The 26,912-nt window shown below is 58.3% G+C and overlaps 7 protein-coding genes across 7 annotated transcripts; 2 read left to right on the top strand and 5 right to left on the bottom strand.

Moving 5' to 3' along the window:
• Positions 1-5,216: 5,216 nt before the first annotated feature.
• EHS24_005631 (uncharacterized protein) lies at positions 5,217-5,753 on the bottom strand (the record flags this gene model as incomplete). Its single annotated transcript, XM_028621124.1, has 2 exons — positions 5,217-5,326; positions 5,687-5,753. 2 exons carry the CDS (start codon positions 5,751-5,753, stop codon positions 5,217-5,219), a joined length of 177 nt encoding a protein of 58 aa, XP_028477576.1.
• Positions 5,754-7,060: 1,307 nt separating this feature from the next.
• Positions 7,061-7,644, top strand: EHS24_005632 (uncharacterized protein; the record flags this gene model as incomplete). The annotated part of the gene is made up of 3 exons (XM_028621125.1): positions 7,061-7,217; positions 7,277-7,438; positions 7,505-7,644. 3 exons carry the CDS (start codon positions 7,061-7,063, stop codon positions 7,642-7,644), a joined length of 459 nt encoding a protein of 152 aa, XP_028477577.1.
• Positions 7,645-13,771: 6,127 nt separating this feature from the next.
• EHS24_005633 (uncharacterized protein) lies at positions 13,772-17,088 on the bottom strand (the record flags this gene model as incomplete). Its single annotated transcript, XM_028621126.1, has 8 exons — positions 13,772-14,116; positions 14,187-14,737; positions 14,791-14,946; positions 14,997-15,087; positions 15,134-15,289; positions 15,357-15,637; positions 15,966-16,298; positions 17,016-17,088. 8 exons carry the CDS (start codon positions 17,086-17,088, stop codon positions 13,772-13,774), a joined length of 1,986 nt encoding a protein of 661 aa, XP_028477578.1.
• A 212-nt stretch (positions 17,089-17,300) lies between these two features.
• On the bottom strand, positions 17,301-17,500 carry EHS24_005634 (uncharacterized protein; the record flags this gene model as incomplete). Its single annotated transcript, XM_028621127.1, has 2 exons — positions 17,301-17,389; positions 17,431-17,500. 2 exons carry the CDS (start codon positions 17,498-17,500, stop codon positions 17,301-17,303), a joined length of 159 nt encoding a protein of 52 aa, XP_028477579.1.
• A 358-nt stretch (positions 17,501-17,858) lies between these two features.
• On the bottom strand, positions 17,859-20,634 carry EHS24_005635 (uncharacterized protein; the record flags this gene model as incomplete). Its single annotated transcript, XM_028621128.1, has 3 exons — positions 17,859-20,258; positions 20,298-20,467; positions 20,574-20,634. 3 exons carry the CDS (start codon positions 20,632-20,634, stop codon positions 17,859-17,861), a joined length of 2,631 nt encoding a protein of 876 aa, XP_028477580.1.
• A 331-nt stretch (positions 20,635-20,965) lies between these two features.
• On the top strand, positions 20,966-21,616 carry EHS24_005636 (uncharacterized protein; the record flags this gene model as incomplete). The annotated part of the gene is made up of 1 exon (XM_028621129.1): positions 20,966-21,616. One exon carries the CDS (start codon positions 20,966-20,968, stop codon positions 21,614-21,616), a length of 651 nt encoding a protein of 216 aa, XP_028477581.1.
• A 1,051-nt stretch (positions 21,617-22,667) lies between these two features.
• On the bottom strand, positions 22,668-26,726 carry EHS24_005637 (uncharacterized protein; the record flags this gene model as incomplete). Its single annotated transcript, XM_028621130.1, has 3 exons — positions 22,668-22,693; positions 23,107-24,195; positions 24,236-26,726. The coding sequence occupies 3 exons, from the start codon at positions 26,724-26,726 to the stop codon at positions 22,668-22,670; spliced, it is 3,606 nt and encodes a 1,201-aa protein (XP_028477582.1).
• Positions 26,727-26,912: the final 186 nt, after the last annotated feature.

Below are 26,912 nucleotides of genomic sequence, written 5' to 3' on the forward strand. Positions count from 1 at the left end.
TGAGGCCTGTAGCCCGTGGGGCCGTGGATCGCCTGTTTACCAACGTGCTGGGCCACCCACTCTAACGAATGGCCCCACGCTGCAGTGCGAGCGATCCACTGACCAGCTGACAAGGACTCCCGTGTCCACCCCAGACATAGTGCGTCTGCAATGGTAGAAGCATAGGCTGTTATTGACGATGGGGGATAACCCACTATGGGCTTGTGTTGTCGGTTGGCAACTGGGGTGTATGTGTTTTTCCGAGTTGGGAGACTCGTTGGTTCACTTTCGCCACACGGATCCACTGACAGCCTACCAACCTGACCTCATCGAACACAAGGTGCAGCCACCACCGACAGTTCGTCGCCAGGCAACCCAGCGGCATGGCCTGCGATCGAGTTGTCGTCACAAAACGCACGGCTGGGCTACCATGGCCAACGGCTAGGCACAGCGTACAGCGACGTCGTGCCACAAACCAGCGGAAAGGGATACGTCCAGAGTTTCCGACCGAAGAATCTGGGTATGGTCGTTGGGGACCTAGTGGGTGGCGCGGCGTGCCAGATGACACTCAAGCACACATCAACCCGCGGTACCAGGTGGTATGCTTCTCAAGGCCCGAGTGTATCTGCAAGAGTGTGTGTGCATGTCTCGGACACGAGTGGCCTTTCGGGCGAAACAGATGTTCGGATTCGGGTGAGACCCCAGTTTGGGCAAAGGTCTCGCTTTGCTTCTGCGATCTCCGGAGGCGTGCGTGGGACCGAGACGCTCAACTATGAACTATGAACTGTGAGCGTTTGCTGGATTCTCAGGATCTGAGAAGCGCGATTCTTGGGCGGGCCCTTGGGCTTTTGGGCTATTGGGATGGACGGGGGTGCACGTCCATCCCTGCCTTCTGGAAACGCAAGAAACGCAAGCGAGACAGGGGACCGGGAATAACCACACGCTGCCATCGGCCGACGAGTGAGTAGCGAGTGGCCAGTGGTGAGTGGCGAGGCCACGGACGGACACATGTTGCATGTCTGTCATGCCACGACCATATGCTTCTGTGCCAACGTCCCATGGTCCCCGGTCCATGGTGCCACGGCACACTGTCTGTCGATCCTCCGAGGCCAAGCAACAGTGGGCGTCGGCAGTGGTTGTCCCGCGTCGGCGGCGCCCGCCAGCCAGACTGACCTTGCTACGCTGGTACGCTGGGCCTCCCGGGCCTGCCGGGCCTGCCGGGCTTGCTGAGCTTTGCTGGGTTTGGGGTTGAGATCTGTACCCAAACAACCCACCCACCCCGTTCAAGCACTACTGGGGCAAAGGGTGCCTGTCCTGGCTGCAACGCCACCACCGATCGTGGTCTTGAACCCAACGGCAGCCAATGTCCGACACGACCCCCTCCAGCCAGGCCAACTAGCGTCACAAAACTTGGAAAAAGTTGACGCAACATTATGCGGGTCATACCCGACGCCATACGCGAGCTCACAAGGTCACCAGAGCACAAGGGGGGGTTATCGTTTACCGTGGAACTGGTCGTGGGACTCGGGTGACCGGCTGCCGGTCCGTCAATGGGTTTACCGCACGATGTACGTCGGGTACACGGGTGGCAACGGCGGTCAGCGAGTGGAGGTTATGAGTGACCAAGAGCAGTGATGTACGCCTGCAGGCATGGCGAGTGGTACACATTATACATCAATGCTGGGCAGCCCATTACGGTTCTTCCTAAGTAGGCGGGCAGGACTTGCGGTTCCCGCCCGGTCTCCTCGTCGATAGTTTCTCTACTAGTACGCTCGTACGCTCTATTGTGGACGGACCGATGGGGTCCTAATGCGGTAGGTGGTATGTCGGCGGTGATGGTCATGGTCGGTGCTGTGGCCCGGGAGCTCGCGAGTGGTGCGTGCGTGCGCGCATGCGTACGCCGTGCTGGTGGTCGTCGTCCTGCTCGTCCGGTCCGGTCCCGTTCCGTGCCGTGTCACCTGCGGTGAGTGCGGCGAAAGGCTACCACACGTGCAGCTGGTAGACGTTCTGGCAGTAGTGACAGTGCCAGTAGTCGCCGATACGTTTGAGAATGCATTGGCCTGGACCGGTGTCAGTTGCAGGTTGTCTCCAAGCGAAAAGGCCAACTCACGACCACGGTTGCGGCCCTTGGAATCACCACAGCAGGGGAAGGTGGCCATGGTGGAGGGAGGTGGTGTGGGTGTGCGTGTGTGCGGTGGGGGTAGTGATACTAGTGATGGTGACGCTACTGGTGATGATGCGCTGAGCTTGCTTCGCAATGTGTGTGGGTGATGCAACGAAGGGAAGCCTGGGGAGACGGATGTGGGTGGGTCACTTGGCCGAACTTTCAGCGCCGCCTTTTAGATTGTCGTGGATTGCGCGAGATCGGCCGCAACGCAAACGCTTGTGCGGAACTGGGACGTGGACCCAGTGCTTGGGGACTCGTGCCCCTGTGGCCTGTGGGCCGTGTGGCCTAGGGGGGGAACACAAGCAAAGACAATTCCGTACTCAGCCACAGTGGGCTCGTGGCCATCAGTTTCCCACAGTTGGGGGTCGAGTGTGTGCCCACGCTGCTTTTGAGACAACGTGGATCGAGGAGCCGGCGGCGGCGTTGGGGTGGGTGTGGTGGTGGTGGGGTTGGTAGTGGTGGTGGTGGTTGTGGGAATCAAATGTCGTGTTCAGACGTCGAGGGCTGGCAGCTGGCAGCACCCTCACAGTCCGACTGGCGCGACTGAAACGCGTGTTCGATTGGGTCGATGTTGGGGGGGCCGGCGCGCGCAGCGTGACACGCAGGGGGAAGCGAGGGAGATGGGATTGCGGTGTCCAGGCCGTCCAGGGCTTGTGCTTAGACAGTTCGAAACTGTATCGTCTGGGCAGGTGTGGTTGGAGGCTTTGGGGTGGTGGTCGTTGCGCTGCGGTATGGCCAGAGTGGATGACGGATGCCTCACACGACGGAGTGTGGTGCGTGGCATGCGTTGGGGTACACGGTCGCGTCGTCCGACTTTTTTTTTTTCCTCTTCAGCGGCGGCGGCGGCGCGCGATCGTGATCGACAGAAGGGGGCAACTGTGGGCGCTAGCGCGCGACGCGCCCGAAACAGACGAGAGGCTACTCATCCGCTACGATGAATGGCGACGGCGGCGTGCATGGCGCGTCGACTCAATTCCAGCGTCCCCCCATCAGCCAGACACGCACCCGGGCCGAGCAGTGCACCGAGACCTGGGCCCTCTGGCTGTATACCGCTGCACCGGCGTTGTCCGCGACCCCGGTACAGCTCTGCACGCTCGCGCCGTCCTCTGCGCACTGTACGCACTGTACTGTCCACCTGTCGACAATGCACGAAACACGCTTGGACCCACTGTCCGTCGCGTCTGGCAGCCAACTCCGCGCTCCACATGTGGAAATGAGGCGGTGGCGCCACTTTGAACCTGGCTGGCCGCTGGAATGGAGCCCCGGGTCTGTGGCACACCGGTACTCAACCGGGTCAAACGTCCAGCGCATCACCACACACTACGGTACGGTGGGAACACGATGCATTGAGTAGCCATGGGCCAGGCGTGTGGGGCTGGTGGCAGCATACGTTCCAGGCGCAAGTCGATCCCAGGTCCAGCCATGAGATCGAGGATTCTAAAGCAACCGAGTAACTCTGCACGTGTACACGAGGCAAGCGATCAAGTGATCAAGTGGCTCACCCTGTGCAGAACGGACTTTATGAATGTCACACGACAATGGGGCATACGTTGGTAAACGTCGCTCGGTGAGCAAACCGGAGCTTCCTCGCTTCCTCGCTTCGCCCTTCCCCCTGCGTTGGGGGATTGGGTTTCTGTGGGTTTCTGTGTTCCTAGCGTCGCATTCCTGCTATCAAGCAGTGCTAGCATGCTAGTACAAGGCATGGCTGCGTCGTGGTAGGTGCTAGCTAGGCCCTGTGTGGCCTGTGATCTACCCATGTTATTGTTCAGTAGGCCACCGCGTCAGGGCGGACAGCAGGGTCCCGGCAATCCTATATCTGACATGAGCGGCTATCTACACCCGAGGAGCAGGTTTTCTTTGTGCTGAATGCTAGTCTAGAAAGAGATGCTCCTAAAGTTGCCATCTGTGCGATTCTGCCATTGGGGAGAGTGAACTTACCTACCCCAACTCTTTCCAGTGGCCAGTGGGTCAGTGTCGGCCGAGGTCTGTGCCCCAAAGTTGTACATCTGGTGCCTACCTTTCACTGTCTCGTTTGCTGTCAGCCGTCAGCCGTCAGCCTCCTTACTTGGCTCCAACAAATACCAATGCTCTTCCACACTGCTCTGGCTGTTTGATCACAGATGAAGCTTTGCATACCGACTTTTTTTTCACACCACCTCCACGTCGGCGGCTGCAGTGGCGTCGTGAAGGCGTAACATGGACAAGACTGTACAGACTCACCTCAACGCCGGTGGGGTCCACGAGGAGGCCCCAGCGCGGAGCGCAGTCAACTTTTCCGGCGGGTGGCGTGCTGCAAGCTCGAGGCTCTGTCCTCTCTCTAGATTGTTCCCTTGCGGTCGCAGTGCCTGCACTCTGCGTCGGTCGGTCTATTAAAACGTCCTGGAACTGTCATGAAACTAGTTGCATCCCCCAAGACGCGGCTAAATGACGCGCGCTGAATATAAAACCCAAGCGACCAAAATGGATGTGGGCTATGCCCAGAGGACCCTAGATGTGCAGCCAGCGGGGAGGAGGCACCTCGGCGCCGCAGTACCGGCAAGTGTTCCGCCCCGTCTGGGGGTTGACATACCACGAGTGGCGACCTGGAGGTCAGTCAGTTAGTCACACCTCGTCACAACCCACTCACGACCTTGGTTCTGGCCGTAGGCGTCCCCGGTGCACTTGTAAGCGAGAAGAGGCATGGTGTGCGTGAGTTTGTATGTGTGTTCGTGGAGTTGTTGAACGACACTGGCATCAAGCACCATGAGCGTGCTTTATACTCAACTCGCTGCCTCGCGACCATCGCCACCGATGGCCCCACACGGCGTGTGTAGACATCCACACAGTGGCTTGATGAGGAACCGTTCGCTGATTATTGGTTTGGACTACCCACCCCAGGAACCATGGACAGCTTCTTTGATCTTGGACACCATATCACGTCCAAGTGGTCGACATTGATGGGGCGCGCATGCATCACTGCCACCAGTGGTCTGACATTCGTAACATTTCATCAAAACCATCTTGTGAGTCGTTTACAGACAGACGCCCCTCTCGGCTCAGACAGACTCGACTTCACCCCCTCGGACAGCAACTACGGCTGGTAGTCGTCGTCATCCGAGTCGTCGTCGGTCATGTCCTCCTCCTCTCCGCAGTAAATGCAGATACGCGGGCCCGGGATCAGCTGCTTGAAGTAGTGTGGCTCTAGCTCAGCGTCAGCATCTGCTTCCTCCACAAGTACACGATTCTACGTCCCCCGGCTTAGCAGGTCCAAGATAAGCCCCGACACACATACGCCCCCACACACTCGTAGCCGTACAGATCTCGGCGTTCAAGCAGTGTGCCACCTCGCCACCGGCTGTGGTGGAGGTAGTGGAGGGCTCTGTGGGTGCTCTGCCGGCCGTGCAGACAGCCTTTTGGGTTTGGTTGGGATGTGTCGGCACACCGCCGAGGCACACTCCGGGCGGCGCCGACAAAGAACCATGCCACACTCTCTCCTCTGCGGTGAACGCCACGCCGCTGCCACACGGGGATTTTTGAAAGAATTCCGAGATTCATACGCACCGTCTACGTTGACGCCAAACTCGTCGCCGGGGCACAGGTCGTCGTCATCGTCGGACGAGTCGGACATGAAGTGGAGAGTGTAGGAAGAGACGAAACGGAGGAAAGAGATTGGGTTGAGTGTGGCCAACGAATCTGGAGGCGGAGGTGGCGTGAACGGGGCGTGAGTGTGGTCGTTACGGTGAGGATGGGAAAGGTTTACAACGGAGTGGTGAACGAAAACAAGCCCAGTGGGACGACCTATATATGCTGTGGCGAGAATGAGACACGCCGACAACTTGTGGTCACAATGGTTCAAAACTTCCTTTTTCACCCCAATTGTTGCACCAGCTTCTGGATCTCACACCAGTCCCCGGCCTCCTCGTGTGTCCCACAAGGCATCAGTCAGCATGTGTGTGGTGGCGGTATTATGTACACCGTCGTCCATGAACAACGTTGGCAGCTTGCGAAACCCTTCCCCATTGTTGTCAAGAGATTCCAGGCTCCAGAAAAACCGCCGGCGCAGGAACATTGGCACGTCGAAGCTTCCCAGTGTCGGTCGAAACAGACCAGTAACCCCTAGAGTCTGCATCGATGCCATGCATGTTGTGCATGTCTGGTGTCTGTCTGACTAGAGTGAAAGCCTGGACCGAGGAGGAAGTGCCACATTATGTCTGTGCGGGGTCGTCTGCCATCGGAGGATCTGCGCTTGAGAAGGCGGGCATTGGCCCCGTACCCTGAACTCGTGGTTGAATTTCGCTACAGAGACCCAGAGTGTTCTGGTCTGGGCCTGGCCTCATGTGTTACACCATAGTTCATACCAAGAGTACTGCATAGGGTTACCCCCCTATGCATGAGGACGACGGCCTCTGTCTGACAGGATTCGCGGGGAGACACCCCAGCCACCAGCTCCTGCCACGTCTGCCGGATGTACCCAACCCCCACCACCACCGCTTTCGTACACTCCATAGATGCATCAATCGCCAGTCTATCACATGGCTCTGCGAGAAGCTTGTAACAAGGCCTCGACTTTAGCGCAATACACGCACACCTTGACAGCACGGCCCAGATCGGTCTGGAAGATGTGCGCTTCTGGAGCAACGTTAGTGGCGTGGCGCGCTTTGCCACGGGTTCACTTGCCGTCTTCATTGTCACCGTCGGCATCTCCAGGACACAAGCTGTCGATCTTGGGTGAATCATGCGAGGAGCGTAACGCGGGATGTTGGGAGTGGGAAAAATGCGACGAATTGGAAATGGGAGACGGAGAGGTGAGCCCAGAACGAGAAGGCAGCAGAATCCAGAGTCTGATCGCAGTTGCTGTGGGGTCAGGATAAGGCCCACTTGTTACACCAACCCCGGAGGAGTGGAACAACCCCCATATGTCTCAATGCCTGGGTCATGACTCACAATGCAAAGCTTAACCTTGACCACAGGGTACGGGCCTATGGGGGGCTAACCCGCTCATCGTCGCAGTACCAGCAGTACCAGACACCGCGGTACGCGTTCAGTTCCCACCTACACGGCACTTGGTACGGCCCATCAGCCCCTCATTTTCGTGGGTTCGAATGACATGACTCACGTCCCTGGTTGTTTCCAACCTCGTCGCCCGTGCAGGGGTCATTGCGAGGCCCCAGGGGACCGAGTGGGAGCAGCATGATTTGCTTGAGATTGGAAAGGCAGAGCAGAAGGATGTAGACGAGGAAGACACAGGTATAGGTCTGCTGGAGGTTAAGGGCCGGACATTTTTGAACCCCACCGAGGCTCCCGCTCGCTCCTGTGTGTGAGAACACTCTGTTGCGAGAACCATCAAACGAGAACCATCAAACTTGATCGACTACATAGCTGATCGTGCCGAGGCTCTCTTCACCAGTAACCATGCAGGCAGCACCAGTCACGACGCTCGTCCCTCTGCACGATGCTGGACGGCGGACGCGCTGGTGGTCTGGCGAGCATCAGGTGCCACCCACGGGGAAGCGGCTTGAACGTCTCAAATGGGTATTTGCCACCCGCCTGTGTCAATGGGGCCACGGCTCCTCATCGTGGGGACGGTCAGAAGTGCATATGGGAGTTACAAGGCATGTTTCCAGTGGCAAGGCAATACGTTGGCCCAGCCAAGACAATATGACGACCCCGCAACCTCTCAGGTCTAGGTATGTACATAGCCAGCGTCTCACTGTCGGCGGAGGCAGTACAGGCAGTATGAGACATTGCCGCGCTTCATAAACTGGCAAGGTTCTGCGTGTTAGAAGAAGCACCTCTGTGTGTGTGTCTCACGGCCTTTGTTAAAGCCCCAGCGGTCACCGTTGCATGTCATGGCGGAGTGGCAAGATCTGGGCGGTGAGAATTGATGGGTGGGTGGCGAGCCTTGTGGATCGGCGACTGGTGGCCAGAGGGATTGGGCAATGGCGAGGTCTGCTCGTTTTGCCACTTTACCGAGGACCAAGGGCTGGTGGCTAAATCTGATGAGATGTTCCAGCTGCTGCGTTGACACTCTGTGATCTGTGACTCGAGGAAGGGGTGCAGACGGTTGAGCCACGCTCCGCAGCAGCCTTTGTGTACCAGTTTGCGTCCGCGTCGTCGACTCCGTTAACTGTTGTGACCAAATGCATCAAGTGTTTTGCTACCTAACCAAAGCTGTCCATAACCAAAACTGATGCATACTATTCGGGGAAGTACCTCAAACACCACACAGATGCCATAGTTGTCCAGTTACGCAACATGCCGCCGTCAGGACAGAGTTATGGCCAAGGGGAAGAGGGAATCGGTCTACCTCGTGATTGGCATAAAAGCTCGATTTGTCAGCTGATAGTTCAAGAACGAGGCGAGATACCCACGACTCCCGCAGTGTCGGCACATGTAATAATATCCACCGCAGACCTCCCGATACTCGAATTGGCACGGCTTGCCCCTGTTGACGCGGAATACACGGCTGCCAAGGCAGAGTGGCGCCAGGAGCGCAGCTGCTGCGGTCAGAAACAGTATGTAGCTGGGGTGATGATGCGCTGGGACCTACACATGGCTACCGTTTCCAATTGTCGGAGATCAGACTGGGTGCAATGGCAAAAGCTGGTGCGTTCAGCTGGACGAGGGGGAGAACGTGGCAAGAAATAACGCCTTTTGGAGTGTCAACAGTCGCCATCAATGACCGTTCAAAGCACCGCCCAGTCTCGGTGCAGTCAGGTACCACTCAGCATCATAGAGTACCAATGTCCTTGTTGTCATATGCTCGTGGGTTGCAAGGGCAACGACAAAGAGAAACAGGCCGTCCTGGGCGAAAATTAACCATTCAAAGGACACGAATCACTGAATTTGTTAGCGATAGGACGTCTGGGTGTCACTAACCTTGCGCGCAGTACTGGCACTGCCAGCAACCAGGAAAGGACCACACAAACTGACAAGGCACTTGCACCACATCAGTCCAAGACGCCGAGGGTGCGCACTCACTCCCCTTGTTCATGCTGACAGTGTTTCCCGGGCACGACGAAGGGGTGTACTGATTGGGAGCTGTGATCAGCTCTAGATTGATGTTTTTGGGTTGCGCACACATAGTGCAACTCCTATGGCCGAGGTGTGCACCTGTGACAGTTGGGGAATGTTGAGGTTGAACGAGAACCAGTGGCGCAGTGGCAATGATGCACATCTTGTCGTTGCATCACTGGTGATGGTGTCTACCCCTCTCAGTCGGGTAACTAGGAACACATCAGCACCCTGAGAATGGATACCAGCCGGACATTGGTAGTGTTGGGTGGGTCCGAGAGAGTTAATCACTGGATGCACTGTTAACTTCAGTTGAGGTATGAAGGACGTCGCTTCCTGATTCCTCACTGTGCCTCTGATGGGAATCGATCATCAAGCAGAGTGCAGGTTTTATTTGGTCTCTGCAAGTCAAGCCACAAAGGCAATCACTCACTGTCGCCGTCCACCGGAACGGGTTCGCCTCGGGTGTATACGATGATGACTGTGTCAATGGGGGAAACATCACCATACGGTTGCAATTCAGAGTTGACAATAACATGCATGGGCCACGCTCCCACTTTGTATTTATCCAACACAGTGACCGGACGCCGTTTTCGTTTGACTCGTAAGAATGTGTTCATCGAAAGCGGCGCGTAGAACAACATTGGCAGGCATACGCAGAGATCTGAGGGTACCAAATATCTGGCAGGGCTCTGTTCAATGAGCTTGGAAACCACAGGTTGATTCAACTTACTGCCTTTGTTTCTGCCTTCGGCGTCGCCTTTACATGTGAAGGACGTGGGCCAGTTCATTTCGGATTGCGGAGGTTGGGTTGGGAAGGAAGGGTGGTTGTTAAGACTCAATGTATTGAGACCACTCTCCCGTATGTACAGTACACCCTGTATATAGGGCTCCCTGGAATGGAATGATGGCAGGGACAGGGTGGTGCAGGTTCAACATCAGCCGTCGGTGACGAGACGGCGACAGCGTCCAACATCAGCACTTGGCGACCAGGCGGTGACGCGTGGTCGACATTCCCTCCGTTGCGCTGATCACCGTTTCCGCTATCCGAAAAGCCATCAGCAAACAAGTATGACCACCCGCTTATTGGGGCCACTTCGATTCGGTGGCGCGGGTGCGAGGACGTCTGTACTGATAAAATTCACGAAAAGTCTCCGAAAATCAAACTCTTGTTCGCACTGGCTACGGGAGTGGCAACACGTCGGTCAACTGAGGCAGGTAGTGGTGTCTCTCTTTTTCTTGTTCAGTAGGGCCCCATGAGTAACCCAGTCCTCAATTCTTACCCAGGTAGCGTTCCTGAACCTGGTGGGATGCAGAGACAAATCCCATAAGTGGAAACAACCGGTGATGACAGCACTCGAGGCGCAGGCTCCGTACGTGGAGGGACACAATTGCCAATTCCGCTCAGCGTGTGATGCACAGCGACATCTTGCATCAACCAAAGTGTGCCCTTGCGGCGTCTCGCAAACACTACATGTACTTGTGACAGTACTTGCACTCCCAGTGTAACGTGTAGGATGAGAAGATGGCAACGCAGAATTCTGGTGTCAGCGTCCCAGCATGTATTCTCGCCCTCACCACCCTCGTTGTTGCCATTCCCCGGGTCACCGGTGCAGATGTACTCTCCTTCGCTAGAGTCGCTGTCGCTGTCGGGCATGGTGATGTGTGATGTTGTAAAAGGTGGGAGCGGGGGTTCTCCCATCACTAAATTGTGCTGGGGAAGGGTCCGAGCGCCACCACACATAACTCACATCCCATGATCTTTCACATCACATGCCAGGTCGAGTCTGCCGGGGCGAGAAGGCCTCCTCCGTGGTTCTTAGGCACAACTTTTCCGCGTTGTAAAGCAAACGGTGTCCCCATATGTACTGCCAAGAACAGGGGCATACTGAGGCGAGGTTCGAAATGGGTACACATGCTTCCGCTGTTCTTCCGACGAAGTGCCGTGTTCCGATGGCGGGTGGGAGAAACCATCGCCCTCGCTTTCAGGCCTCGCCTTGATGCCGTCTGGCAAAAGCCAGTTCCCTAGTGGCCTGGAGACGTCACATATGCTATGTACGTCCCACCATATCTGCATCCAAGCCACGACTGATATTTTTCTACTATTTTTCAGCCTTTTTGGTTCCGTTTTTGGCATGTTCCCCTGTCTCTCATTCTGCCGCACCTCCCACTCCCACCCTTGCCTTCAGTCATCACTCATGCCATCAGCGCAGTATCTGCACCACCAGCCACCCGTTGTGTAGTTGAACTGCCAGTCGTGCTTGACTGTCGAGGGTTGTCAGCTTCATCTGACGACGAGGCTGTCCTTACGACCAGTGTTGTTGCCTTCTTCATCCCCAGGGCAAAGATCCTCGCTGCTGTCGTCGCTGCTGCTCATGGTGATGCTATGGTTGGAATACGTGATAAATGGCGGATGTTGAAAGTTCTACATGTTGTCGCCGCAGTAGATACACTCCACCTCATTCGTGGTTGGGTCGTATCGGCCTTCGCAGTCGTCTACAGTCAGCGTGGGCTCAATGGGGACCACACTCATACCTCCAACGTTCTGTCCCGAATCGTCTCCCGAACATGGATCATAATCCCCATCCGTGTCATTATAACTCATGCTACGCAGGAGGCTGAGCTAAGGAAGAGGTGGTCACAGTCTTCGGTACCGTCCACAGTTTAAAGGGTTGCTCAATCACGGGTAAAAACGGTATGGAGGGTGCAGGTGCGAGATAAGGAGGCCTGGGGTGCGTGGAACAGCGAGCTCGCGGCTGAGAGGAGTGAGAACGGAACGGCATCATTTCTCATGCGCATGGAAGCGACTGTCACTGCGGTGTGTGGTGAATGCGTTCATTTCTAGTTAACCCTTCACCCTCTATTCCTCCTCCGAGTCTCCAGATTCCGAGTACGACGACTCATCTGCCCCTCCACAATACACGCAGATGTACTCTTTGTGCCAAACGTTCCACTCGAAGAGATGGTCTTCTGATAATTGGAATAACGGAGAAGGGGCGAAAAGCATTAACGAAACATGTGATGGTCAGCGGAGTTATAAGCCTTTGAATTATCAACACTCACCTCCGGCATTGACGCCGTGGTTGTCTCCATAGCACATCACCGAATTGACGGGTGATTTCTCCTGGACGAACATGACGATATGTATGTATCAGGGTTGTGTGATGTACAAAACAGAGCCAGATGGGAATGAACCGCTTTATGCATGCAATCCGGGAAGGCGCAACACGTTCCGCACCGTCAAGGGTTATCTGGGTTTGTTGTGACCTGTTCTTCTGCTCAGACAAACCGTGGAGCACATTGTCCCACGACCGAGTGGTACAGTTCCCCATCCTGGCCAGCTCCTGTTCCGGGTTGAAATACGTGGGAGTGTCAACCATGCTCAGAAGGAAAGGGAATGAATTTGAGTCGAATTGCCTACACACTTACCTGGCGCATGCCCGATGGCACAATTGGGAGCTGCAAGTCCATCCGAGTGTGAAACGTACGCCAGGTCGTGCGAAAGCTTTTTTTATACCTGGACATGGTACTTCTGCACGTAGGGCCTTGGGCGGGGCGGGTCACACGCGCGAACTCCTGGGATGAACTCGAGGTAGCAAAAGCAGCAGAACGTCAGAGGAATCTGGGCGAACAGCCCTAACGGCGGCGAGATAGGTGTATGTATGCTGTCACATGCGCCACCACCATCAACGGCCTATAATTAACCCCGATTTTTCTGGAATTTTCCGCTCAGACCGGCGTTGCGCGAAACCGCCTGTGGTTTCCGGAACAGAACACATCACTCCTCTTCGCTCTCGGTGTCCCACACCTCCTCCCCACAGTAGCGGCATATGTAACACATCCTCTCGACGACGAACACCGGCACGCACTCCCCTTGTGGGTCAGTCCCGGATTGCGAAGCAACTCACAGTACATGTTGCTGCCATACTGGTTGCCGGCGCAGGTCTGATAGAGGATCGGAGGCTCGTAGTCTGTCAACATTGTGTATGGGGGAGGTATGAATGCTCACGAGTGATGGGGCGACTCAGCTTATAGGGACGACCCTCTGAGTTCTGTTCCGTTTTCGCACACCGTGGGTCGCAGTGGGCCGGCGGCTGATCGGCTGACACACAAAATGCCATCAGCAATCAACATTCTCATATTCGCACGACCCCTGCACCGCCCAGAGCTGCCTCCTCCATCAGCCACACTTCCTACGCATCATCCCGACCGTGGTCTAGCCGTCATCAGCCCATTTTATTTCCTGATATCTCGGGCTGCCAAAGAGCTCTCCCTGTCATCTGTTGCTGTATATGATTATCAAGCTCGAGTCAGTTTGGGTCTTGCCTCAACGGTCACCCTTTCTCATTTTCCCCATTATCGCTATATTATATTATGATCCTCTCTAGCGAAGTCGTTCAGGATCTGAAGTGGTCAAAGCGCTGCAGAAAGTCGGAAGCACGGATGGAAAAGTCTTTGAGAGACAACAGGCCATGATGGGGAGGGTGGGGCAGGTAACACTAAAACCTTGGATGAGACGAGAAGAACGACTACAAGTAGTCTGTAAACGCGAGATGGGTCGTGCGAGATAGCATGATGCATGTGCTCTATACATATCTCTTCAACTCTATCCCTATTTGTGATGCCCAAACATCAGATTGACTTCACCTCTTCCACCACCACCACACCCTCACTCTTTCCAGCGGCTCGCCTCGCCCTCGCAACCCTTCTGGTCTCCTTTTCAAGGTCGTACTGCCAATACCAAATCCAAGCATTGGCAATGAAGACAGCACCCGTGAAAGCAATGCAGATCCCGAATGGAACAGCATACCTGGGAGCGTATTTACTCTGGAAGAATTGAGCGGTGTAGAGACCTGGAATTTGACCACACGAGTTTTGGAAGGCGAACGCGAATGCTGCTGATGATGAACCGCGAAGTGACTGGGCACGGAGTGGGAGGAGTGGTGCGAAGATTAGGGCTCCTGCTGCTTGGGCAAACTAGAGCAGAGTCAGCTTTACTCTGGATCATACAGACGAAGGTGGCCAGGTATTTGAGACGTCCACTCACAATGATCAAAACGTATAAGCCTGGTTTGGATTTGCAAACGATCATGCCGACGTAAATCCCAATCAAAGCGAAACACCCGGTGAAGGCGAGTAGAGGTCTCGGTACTCTCGTGTCGTTATCCAAGAACCAAGCGAGTAGAATGGCAGTGACGATGTACACTACCGCTGAAGGAATAACCAGCAATTGACTCTTGGGACCTTGAGTCAACCCAAATGAAGTGATGATGGTTGGCAGCCAAAAGGATAATCCGTAGAGGGCGCTGTTGGTGCACATTTGGGAGAAGGAGAATCCCCACAACAACGGCGATTTGAGTTCGCGCCGCACGGCTGCCCAGTCGAAATTGCTGTCGGATGATCGAGCCGAGTTTGGAGGGAGTCGAGCGACAAGGAAAGCACCTTCCTCGGGAGTAAGGAATTGGCGGCGACTCGGTGGCGAATCGGGGAAATCGGGATACCAGAACCAGACGAGGACACTCTCAAAGAGACCGATGAGTCCAACAATAAGGAATGCCCATCGCCAACCATCCAGACCACCTCTCCCATCGATATAAGCTGCGACAAGTCAGCTTGGTCATGTGCGTTTGGGGAAGCAGAAGCAAACCCACAGATACCGTAAGTGAGTAGCGAATCGAGGATACCGGAGAATTGGCCCAAGACGCCCAGTGCAGTCATTCTGACGGCGATTTCGTCGGGTCGATACCAGAATGTCAATTGCCACAACATTCCGGGATACAGACCAGCTTCCGCCATACCCAGGAAAGCTATGATGCCAGTCAGCCACGATCGTGCCCGGCACCCGTTCGAAACTCACCTCTGGCGGTAAGAAACCCAGCAAGGTTGGAAACAGCGGCAGTGCATGCTGTAATGATAGACCAAGCGACAACAATGCGGAAGAAATGCAACTGTACGAGTTAGCATGATCCTGCCACACATTTGCAAGAAGCTTACACGGGGAGTAGACCACTTGATCAGGAAGTTGCTGGGCACTTCAAATAGCACAAAAGTGACCGAGAAACAAGTTGCCGCGTAGGCATATTGGTTGGAGGTGATATTGAGTGCTGCAAGGATATTCGATTCGGACGTCGTGTTGATCGTTTTGACGTACTGCATGCCAAGATATGTTAGCGCTGGCCTGAAGGTTCTTGAAAGACGGGATAGACGCAGAACATACCGAGACAAGATTCCCGTCCATGTTCTTGGACAGATACAGCAGGATCAAGATGGGCAAAATATGCCAATCCGCTCGTCGCAGCAGCTGTTTGCCTTGTTGATAGGTGAACAAGTTCCGCTCTTCATGTTGGTCGACATGCTTGTCTACGGACACGATGTCGGCATGCTTGTCTTCCGGATCGACATATAAATCGCGCTCCGAAACAGGAGTGAGCGACATCCTGATAGTATTGGGTGAGGCAGTCGTGAGTACAGGTGACGACCCATCGGCGACCAAGCCTTCTTATATGGATCGAGTTCAAGTGCATTCCTGGAATAGAACCGCCGAATAATATCCGAGGTTATTGAGCAACGATGGCGACATGCACAACATTCCTCGGTCGTTCTACATGGTTGTTGTTGCCGTTGCCATTCTCAAAGCAGACGCTGCGGTAGAAGTAGAAGAGTGCCTGGAGTAGGTGCGAATAAGCCACTGAAATGATGTGATTAACCCTGGCTTCGGATGGTAAATCGGTCTTCCAGGATTCCAGGATCGGTCTTCCACTGTTTCGACTTCTGTTATGCGCGTTCCGTCGATTCCATCGCTTCCGCATCAGAATGATCGATTTACTGACGTGATACAGCACCGGGATGATTTCTGAACTGGTTGCAAATGCCGCAACGGCCAAATCAACACAGGCTTTCTCGGGTGGTGTGTACAGACGCAGGTCTGCGAGGAGACGTCTATCGCGATGTGCGAAGACAACACCCCAGAACGCTACACTCTCTACTACCCACCGCCTACTAGCAGTCAACTGAGATGAAGATATGAACGGCGGAAGTGTATCTGGCACATATCCCTCAAGAGTGACGTTTGACTTCGCAGCCAGATAGTCGTCAGGGTCAATCCCGTCAGTCACCATACCATGCCCTTCCTCTTGGGATCGGCGAGTAGCGTATCGTCCTACAATCGCCAGCCTAGATTGGAGAGGCATAAAAACCTATGGCCACCATGCTAATGTGCCGTTAGGGCGATCAAGGCAGGCGATACAGCAAGCCACTCGCAAGGTCGGGATATAAACGCAAGTCCTTCGTCCAATGTGCTTGCTCCCTGGCAACTTTATCAGAGCTCGACATATGACGTTGCCCGGAGTCTCAGCGCCTGACTCCCGCATCAGTTCTTTCAAACGCTGACCCAGCAAGTCGCCAATGTTCTGGCTCGTCTGCCTGGCCTTCCCTTGTGCCTTTTGGAATGCCGGGTGGCTTTGAGAATCATGAAACGTCAATAAGCTGCCCAGTGTGGCCGGCCAGTGGACGGTTGACCACCTTCGCTCACCCACGAGCGCACTGCGTTGATACCCCATGAGCTGCGGAAAGAGGGTCAGCGAGAGGAAACAAACTCCATTTCACACACCGCCGGTCTACGCCTTCGCCCGACCCCAAGTGTGACCCATCAGCCATCTACGTTCTCGGATTCACACCCCTCCACCGCGCCAAGTTCCCCGTTCCCTCTTCCGTCAACCACTTTTCCATTCACATGCATTCCTCGTCGCTCTCAGAAATCTGTTCCTGGCAGAAATAGCAAAAATATCCCTCCCATACGGCCGAATAGTAATATTGGCACTGTCCTGGGGGGAGGGGGGGCTTGTCAGATCGGAGTGAGGAGAGACGCTCGCCTTACCATTGACGTTGGTTCCATCCGGTCCACCGTCACAAGTAGCGTTGAAAACAGGTGCAGTGTACGGGGCAAACATGGTGGGTGGGTAAAGATTAAAACAGTCCGTGAGTCAGTTGTACACCACTTCGTTTCGCGGGAATGGGCACCACCTTTCCCACCCACTCGCATCACCGCCCTTCGCGCCACTTGCACTTGCACCGTTGACGCGAAACAACACACAGGCACACACACATACATCTTTTCGACCTCGTCCACCTTATTGTACAGGTCTGCTGGCCGTACAAACTCCTACTCATACTCTTCAATCTCCATCTCTTCCAGGCAGTAGTGGCAGACGTAGCAGTCCCACACATCTGACCACCGTGGAATACAGGCGTCTGTTGGTGTCAGCCCTTTGCACTTGGGAACAGAAACTCACAGCCACGGTTTTCGCCATATACGTCGCCGTCACAGGAAGACAGGACAGGGGCAGGGAAGTCGGCAAACATGGGGATGGAGTGGTTAATGGGCCAGTGAGGGGGGGTGAGGCCCGAAGGGGTGGCCACCCACACCTTTTAAGTCCACTGGCCGCGGCGGGCTCCTCGCGCCATGTTGGCGCGGGGGACACGAAACGTTCGAGTAACAATGACAGCAACGACTCGCAGGTCCTGTGATTATGTGACCGTTGTTGGAGTCAGCAGAGGACGGTGCGGTGCGGGCGCGGCCGGCCGGAGCTATCGAGCACATGGCGAGATGAGAGTCGGTCAGTCGTGAGCCTGAGAGAACACGTCAAACACTGTACGGACGTCTTGGCGCGGACGGCATGCAGGCTGGTGATATCTGTAATTTGCTTCATCCCATGTACATCTAATGCGCCTCCCTGTCCTGCTCGTGGTGATGCCGCGCATGCTCCAGCACCTCCTTGACGGTGCCGACCGCCTCGGCATCCTCGTCTCCGTCTGCTGCCGTCTTTGTCTTCCCGGCACCTGCACTCTCCACTTGTCCGTCCACGCCCTTTTCGAGCAGATCCCACGCGTCTTCCTCGGTGTGCTTGTCCACCCACAGCACGTACTCGTGCTCGCTCCACCCGTGTACTTCGTGTGGAAGGCGCAGAGGCGAGCGGACGATGACGTGGTGGAGGACCACGAGGGGCGGGAGGTGGACCGTCTCCACGGGGTTGACGATGCCTGCGCGGTCGGCGAAGAGGAGCTGGCGGAACGAACGCAGGGCCAGGTACTCGTCGCCGATCTGCGACACCTTGAGGCTCTGCTTGGAGCCCTGGACGCGGCCAGTGTTGAGGAAGTTTTGGAGGGACATTTCAAACTCGGTCATGTTGCCCGTGAGCTTTAGGCGGCCGCTCTCGCCCATGGGTCGCGCGATGGAGGCGTGCAACAGGAACGTGTGGATGAGGAACTTGGACAGGCGCAGCACCCACTGGCGCATAAACTCGCCCAGGGATAGACGGCCGAGGATTTCCTGCCTCAAAAACACAAGCTTGTCCGCCAGGTCCTGCATGTACGGGCTGCCGCCGCTGCCCATTGCCATGGGGTCGACGGGCTTGCTAAAGTCGACGCGGTGGATGCGTGCGAGGATGGTGGAGAATTCACGTTTGATGGCCGTGTCGAGCGCGTCGGTGATCTTCTTGTACGTCGCCTCGAGCGCGGACACTGATGGGTGGAGGATGGCCGATACCTTCGATCCAAACTGTGCCTCGACCTGGGACAGGTTGAGCGCACAGTGGTACAGGCACGAGACTAGCTGGGCATTGATGACCTCTGCCGGGGTCGCCTGCGGCCCGATGAGCGAGGTGGCTGTGAAATCGCGCACGAGCGCGGCGTCGACTTTGGTCCTGAGCGTGTTGAGCACCTTTACGGCATTGCGCGCCACTGTTCGGACCAAGAGAGGGTCGAAGCGTGCCGAGTCAAGCTCGTTGGTGATGGTACGGGCGATGTTGACACCCTCGCCTGCGCCGGGAGCGGTCTGTCGTGCGGCCATGTACAGGCTCATGGCAGAGGTGACGGCGTCGGACATACGAGCGGTCGAGCGGGTGAGGTAGAGGGTTTCAAACGTCGACACCGAGCGCAGCACAAGCACGGCCTCGGGGCTCTGGTGCTCCTGTGTGTAGACGGTGTCGGTGTGGACTGCAATCTTGGCGAAGAAATCGTGGAACAGACGCAAGAGACGAGGGTAGCCTGTGGAGAGAGCCTGCTGGAGCCACCCGCTCGTCTTGGCAGCCTCCTTGGTCTGTGCCTCAAACGCCTTTGCCAGCGTTGTCCAGAATGTAAAGCTAGGCTTTTCGTCAAGCGTCCGCATGACTTCTTCCAGAAACTCGACCTGGGTGACGGCGTCGCGCTTGGCCTTGAGCACCTTTTCGAGCGTGTACACCTTGATGCAGCAGTTGGCCACGTCCTCGACGACGCGTTCGAGGCGGGCCCACAGAACGGCGATCCACTGCGACAAGTTGGCGCTGGACGGCTCGGTCTGGGTGCGCGAGCGGGTTGTAAACTTGACGGCATGGGACGTGTCCTTTCCCGCGACTTCGCGACCAATGGCCGCCGAGTCGAACGCGCGCTGCACGCGCAGGGTGACGGCGTCGTTCAGGTCCGCGACGAGGTTGGACACGAGGTCCGGCAGGAGACCGAGGTTGTGTGCTGTCTGGAGCGACGAGGAGAGGAGGGGCTGGTTGAGGCTTCCGAGGCCCGAGACGACCATGGCCTCCATTTCCGTGATGATAGAGTCGCGCGCCTTGTCCACAATGGGGACCACGGCGCGGACAAAGTCGAGGGACTGGAGGGGCAGCGGCCGCGTCGAGTTTTCCTCTTCCTCCCCCCCATTGGCGGCACTGCCCTCGAGGTCGTCCTCGCCGGGTGTCGCCAACAATGTGTCCAGCTCGGCCACGCTCAGTGCCGCTTTCGCCAGCTCGCGCTCCTTTTCGCCATCGCCGATACTGCCGCCCTCCCCAGCTGCGCCGTCGCGCACGCGCTCCATCTGCGTTTCCAGGCGCCGAGCGACGAGCACGAACCGCGCAGCGCGGCGCGACAGGTCTGATGCCAGCGCCAGCAGCGCGAGGCGGCGGACCAGGAGCGCGAGCTGGGCGTGCGGTGCGTGGATCTTGGTGTGCAGCCTGTCTATCGACGACGAGAGCGAGGTGAGCGAGCTGCGGATGGGCGCAAGGTGCGAGCTGAGCGCCAGCGAGGTGGTGAGGTGGGACAGGAGGAGCGGGTACGACTGGGTAATCTCGCTGCGCAGCTGGCGAGTCACGTCTTCCTGTCTTTGTCAGCTATTTTGCTACACATGTCAGCTTACGATGCCATAGTTGAGACGCGCAACCTCGACGCTCAGGTCGCCCTTCTCCTTTTGCCGGCTTGACGATTCGGCACCGCCGTCCTCTTCATCGGGGCGGTATGCTCGACCCTGAAGCACGGCGTTGGCATAGTCGTTCACGGCAAAGCGATCCGAGAGGAACGGCTTGTGGTCTGCGACGAGAGTTGTCAGTTTGGGAATGTCATGTTATTGGTGTTGCAGGACGCGCCGATGAGCTGGCAGCGCGACTACAGACACCACGAAGAAGACGGAGCTCACCGATGAACGATTCTGCCGTGGTTGTTGCCCGCCTGTGATGGCCGACGTGCGACTCGGACATCTCGAGCAGGCAGTTGGAAGGCGGGTCAGATGGGTATGAAAGTGAGGATGGAGGTTGAGCTGTTGGTTGCTGTTGCGTGGAGGTGGGGATCGTCACGGCGGGCCTGAGGACCCCGGTCGCGTCCGTGTCGTTAGTACTGTTTTGCGTGTTTGACGAGTTTGTCTGGTGACCGGCCTTCGATTCTCCGTCAGGTTAACGTGTGTTTTGGCAGGCTCAACGCCGATCGCTCAACGGAAGCAGAATTTCCGTTGTTGACGAGATATAGCACGTCCATCTCTCTCGAGCTCTCTCCCTCCTTCTACTCTCCACATCCCTCACACCACCAGCTACGATGGGCAAGGACAGACCCGCCGACACCGACGCGTCCGACGCCTCCGCTCCGGCGCGCAAGACGGCCAGCGGCCGCACCCTGCGACAGATGGACCCGGACACGATCTACTTTACGCACTCGCGCGTCCGGCCCGTGTTCACGGGCTGCAACAAGCGCATCCAGGAGACGCTCGACGAGGTCTTGGCCGGCACGACCAAGATCACGGACATTCCCTACATCACCGTCATTGAGAACTTTGAGGTGCCCAAGGCCGAGGCGGCGGACGACGGCAGCGGGGACGAGTGGGAGGAGCGCGAGCGTGGGGGTAGAGGCGGCAAGGGGGGCAAGAAGGGCGGCGGCGGCAAGAAGGGCGGTAAAGGTGGTGGTGGAAAGGGTAAAGGTGGGGGAGGAGGTGGAGCGGACAAGGTCGACCCGGCGCCCTTCTACTTTTCGCTCAACAACCGCCGGTTGTACTTGTTCAAGACGCTCAAGGCGCTCGGCCACATGGACACCATTGCCGTGCAAGTCAAGCCGGCGCTGGACCGCGAAAAGACAAAATACACCAGGGAGAGGTGTGCCCTCAAGGCCAAGCTGATGGGGGTCGGCAGCGGGCTGGCCGCTGGTGGTGGTGAGGAGGGTGGAGAGGAGGAGGCTTCTGGCGATGAGGCATGAGGGAGGACGGGAGCGGCGTGCCCCTACATTGCCACTCTCCGTCCTAGCGAACCCAACTTTTGCTTCTGGCCCTAGACTTGCGTCTTGTCCTACAGTCTCCTTGTCACGCCCGAGACCGTCTTCTCGCTCTTGAAAGAAAAAAAACTGCAGATCGCAGTGGTGAGTTAGCTGCGCTTTTTGCCTGCCGTTTAAAGCTGACTCTTCTCCAGCCACACTCGCTCGCTTGCCTGGCCGTTACGCGTGTCCTCGCCCTCCGTCTCCCTCACGCCACGGACAGTAACAACCTCGCCTCACCAACTCCCCAGTCCAGCACCAAAACGCACGCCGAGAACTTGCAAGACAGCAGTCACAGCCGTGCTTCCACATCTGCCTCAACATAGACGCCACACACTCTGTACCACACACCACACCATACCATACCACACCACAACACATCGCCCCCACCACCACACCCTTTAGACTCTGTAGACAAAACCGTACATGTACATGACCTTGTTCCTATCTCGCGCACAGCAGCGCGCAAATGTGCATACATGATACAGGCTAGCCAAACGTGCAAATGCTATGGTGTGGTTGGATATCGGATATCGCCAGTCCGTCTCCTCTTCCTCTTCCTCTTCCTCTTCCTCTGCCCCTTCCTCTTCCTCTGCCCCTTCCTCTTCCGTCACCGTCGCTCCACGCTCAGAACACTCCACCACGCGTAACCCCACCCCCGCCCGCGTCCCCATTCACGCCCACGCCCACGCCCCCCGCGGCCCGATGCACAAACGCCGTCTGGTCCTCGAGCCCGATCCCGGCCTTGGAGCGCCACTCGGCCAGCCGCCGCTCGCACTGCTTGACATAGTCGAGGAGGACCGGGAGGTTTTCCGGCGTGAGCGCAATGATCGGGCCCGTCGTCCCGTCATCCAGCGCGCCGCCCTCGGACCGCGAGCGCGGCGTCTGCGCCTCGGCGAGGGGCACGAGCAGGTCCCCGCTACCCGCGCCGCCTGTGGCTGCTGCCGGCGCGTGCGTCGTGCGTGCCGGCGACGACGAGGCGCGGCTGGGCGAGTTTTCAGACGGGTGGCCCAGCCCCAGGCCCTTGACGCGCGATTTCAGGCGCAGCGTCGCGTTCGCGTCCCCGCCGTCCAGCGACCCGGGCGTGCCCGGCACGGGGGACATGGAGGGCGACTCGGACGCGCCGACGGTGCCGCGCCGCGCGGCGGGCCGCGTGGGTGATCCAGAGGGCGACTCGACGCCGAGCGACGCGTACCCTGCCGTCTTGGACATTTTCAGCCGCGCCAGTGCTGGCAAGGAGGGCGGGCGCGACAAGCTGTTGCGCGGCGGCGTGGGCGGGACGGGGGGTATCGCCAGGTCGTCGTCGTTGTCGTTGTCGTCGGCGGCGGCACTCATCTGGGACGTGGTCGTCGCCAGCGGCGACGGCGGTGGGGTCGCGCGCACGAGGTCGTGCCAGTTACCCGAGGTGGGGCGGAAAATGTTCTTGATGGACGGACGACGTTTCTTGGCGTCCACCTTGATGGGCGAGCGCGAATCATCCGGGTTGGTGTGTGTGTGCGGGGGGATGTTTCCCCTCTGGGTCTGCACGAGCACCGCGTCCACTGCCGACGGCGGAATGGGCGACGCGGGCGGCGACTGGCCATACTTTTCAGCAGCGACAGTGTTGATCGGCGCCGGCCGCTTGCGCAGTTTGTTCGCGGGGGGGTGGGCGGCGGTGTGGGCTAGAGCCGGTTTCTCGTTCTTGTCCCTGCCGTTCTTGAGCGAGCGGAGAAAGTCGCGCAGACCCGCGAGCCCGATACCAGACTTGTGCCTTGGCTGGGCGAGTGCGGCTGCGGTGTTGGGCGATGGGTACGACGGCGACGGCATCACATATGTGGACACGTCGGGCGAGTCGGTCGTGGGCACCGGCGGTGGGCCCGCCGGCGTGCTGAATGCCAACGGACTCTGCGACGCGCGCATAGTCGATGGCGCAGCGGGGATGATGGGCCGTTCCATCGTTGGCGGGACAGGCATGCTGGCGCGCGACCCACGGCCGGCCTTGGACGCGTGTGACTTTTGGACAGAGGCCAACACGTTATCGCTCGAGTCGACGGGCGTACGCAACATGGTGCGCAGAACGTCCAGCTGGCGCTGCGACAGGTCGCCGCGGCCGGTACTTGCGCGAAAGTCGGCCGGGTACGGCTTGTTGGCGGCGGATGGCGGGGACGTGAACACGTCCGAGTCGGCATAGCTGGCCTGCCTGAGCGACAGCGTGGGGTTGGTGGACAATGACGCCGACGTGGCAAACGAGTTGGTGGTGGACGCAAACGACGTCGCGGTGGACCCCGAGATGGAGCGCAGGGCCTCACTGGCGACGCGCGCGTCGTCGGTCGCAAGAGTGATTCGGCGGGAGCGCACACTCTGGCTCATGGGCGACTCGGCCTCGCGCGTGCCCGTCGATGCCACCTCGATGAGCACAGTGGCCATTTCCCACCACTGCGCATACTCGTTCTCGAGCTGGACAAACAGCCGCGTGTCCGCCTCGGACCCGCTGGCGAGGATCCCGTCGCACAGGCGGTCGTGCGCAGCGACCAGCTGCTTGAGCGCTGTGGTTGTCAGCAATGCTTCCACAACTTTCGAGCTCACCTTCAACACCCCCGGCAAACTTCTTGACGGCCCCAATACCCCTCTTCAACTCCTTTTGCTTTGCCAGGACCTGGTCCGGGATGACAAAGTCGTTGAACGACATGCGCCGGCGCTCGCGCTTGATGGCGCGCATCTTGGCCGTGTCTTCCCAGTCCGTCTGCGCCTCCAGCGGATGCACGGCATCGCCGTTCCGGCTCGACCGCGGGGACGACAGGTCGACCGCCCCTTCGTGCGGGAACGGCGCCTTGTCAGAGCCCGTGCCCGTGCCCGCGCCCGCGCCCGCAGCTGCTGACAACGACGCAGCAGCAGCCTTGCCGACCGTGGACGGCTTGGATGGCGAGCCTGTCACAGTCTCCAGCAACTGGAGCGGGGGGCGGGAGTCTCTTGATCCCGACTCGTTGGAGCTCGTCGACGACTGGGTGCCAAACATCCAGCCACCCGACAGCCTGCGCGAGTGCTTCTTTGAAAAGCTCGTGATGCGCTTGAGGGTCGACTGGTGGGCCGACGATTGTCCGTTGGTCTGGTGGTGCTGGGCCGAGCTGCCAAAGGACATGGACACGGACGTGTTGGACGGCGACGTGCCGGCCGGGAACCCGCTCGCCAGCGACGCCGAGTCGGGCATGTTTGCAGACGACATGCGCGAGTGCGGTCCTCCCGAGGGACTCTGGTGCTGCTGGTTTGCTGCCGAGGCCGACGAAAGCGCCGCGAGCGTCGGCATGTGGACGTTGCGCGGTTGGGACGGCGACGACTGCTGTGTTGACGCCAGCGACCCCATGGACAGTGTAGGGCTGCTCGAGTTGACATGGTCATAGCCGGCCGACGCCAGCGACGCCGCCGTCTTGCGAGGGATGGGCATGGCTGAGGCAGGTCGCACCCTTCGTCTCCGTCGTGAGGTGTCATTCTCGTCCGCATCAGCGTCGCATTCGCTGGGCGTTGGTGTGATCCTGTTGTAAGGCGACCCGGGAGACGGCGAGGGTAAGTGGAAGCCTGGCGAAAAGGTTCGGGGTCTTGACGACGACGCGGAACCGTCAGCCTCGGTGCGGGGTTTTGCCGGGCTCGGTGTCCGTCCCGCAACAGCCATGCGGTGCATGGTCGAGGACCCGGCCACCTGGGGCGACCGGTTGACGATGGGTGATGACGATGTCCGGACAGCCGACTGAGGCGATGACAGGTTGACTGTGGACGAGGACGTTGCGTTTGCCATGTTAACAGAACTCGTGCTGGGGCCTCGCAGCGCGTACGGGTGCGGCATGGGCGGCGGCTTGGTAGGCGTATCTGCCAACGCCGAGATGTTGCTCGACGAGCGACGCATCATCAGGGAGAAACGCCTGCCCTTGCCTGACCTTGTCGAGCTCGCAGACGACATGATGGAGGTCGACGACCAGCCCGAGGCCGCGCTCGGTGACCGCAGGTTGGCGGGCAAAGGCGGTACAGGTGGCTCGACAGAGTTGGGAGGCGCGAGGTTGCCAACAGACGAACTTCGTCGCCGGCGGGCATCGTCCTTGTCCCTTTGCGGAGACGGCGTGGATGGTCCAGCCGAGAAGCGCTTCCAGAACTTTGGCTTCTTCTCACGGAGGTTCTCTGTCGACGGGGACGCGGTGATGGTCTGGACCGACGTCAACGCGGGGCCAGGAGCCGGCTGAAACGGTGACTTTGTCTGAGACCTGTGTTTTGTCGGGCTGGGGGTGCGGGAATGGTCGAGGCCAGGCGGTATTGGCGGCACGGGGACGCGTCTCAAGCTGCTTGTCGACGTCTGATGACGCGGCTGTTGGAGCGACTGCAGTGTGCCGCCTCGGTTCGGGTTGGCGAGGTTTGGGCTGCTGCGGTGTGCTGGGGATGCCGAGTGGCCGAAGAGGGGGGACTCTTGTCGCGCTGGTGTAAACGAAGAGGAGGATCGTTTGGACAGCTGTCCCCTGGGTGTGCTCAAGCCTGATGGGGTGGTGTCACCTTGCCGGACTGTCTGCAATGACAGTGTTGACGCGTGGTCGAGAGCCGCGGGGGGAGCAGTGGCAGGGTAGGAGTGGTTCAGCAAGGGGCTGGGCTTTGCCGAGGTTGGGGATGGGAGGGTGGGCGAGTGAGATTGGGAACTGCGAGGCGGTTGCAAGAGGGTCTGTACTGGCGATCGCTGCGGCTTGGTCGCGGTCAAGCCCGAGGGTGAGCGCGGCGGCTGCTGCAGCGGCGGCGGAGGTGGTCCCGGTAGTGGATCATCCCAGTCTTCATCAAAGCTGTCTGGAGAGTCTTGCTGCATGTAGGCAGCGTTCCCTCGTGACCCCTCGCCGAGGAGGCCGCCGACATCGCGTTTTGGTGTTGACACTGACGCTCGCGCGGCAGATGAACTGGACGATGATCCCCCGGCTGCGGCCTTGGTCGCCCTTGGAAAGGAGAACTCAAAGTCGTCGTCCCAGTTCTCGGTGGGCGGTTTGCTACGCCTCGATGACTGTGTTGTGGTCACCGGGGGTGGGGAGGCGAGCGTGCCACCGCCTGCGGACATGGTGAATGGCGGTGGGCGCGGCGAACGCGGCGACGAACGCGGTGTTGACGCCGATGCCTAAAATGTGGAGGTGAGGAGGGGGGACGGTGGTGGCAAGAAAGGATGGAGTGTGTGTCGCGTCGTGGTGGTTGTGGTGGGGGTGGTGGTCGTGAGGGGGATGGTGGGATGATGGGATATGATGTAGGA

Source organism: Apiotrichum porosum, assembly GCF_003942205.1.
Source record: "Apiotrichum porosum strain DSM 27194 chromosome Unknown scaffold_3, whole genome shotgun sequence".
Classification (NCBI taxonomy): Eukaryota; Fungi; Basidiomycota; class Tremellomycetes; order Trichosporonales; family Trichosporonaceae; genus Apiotrichum; species Apiotrichum porosum.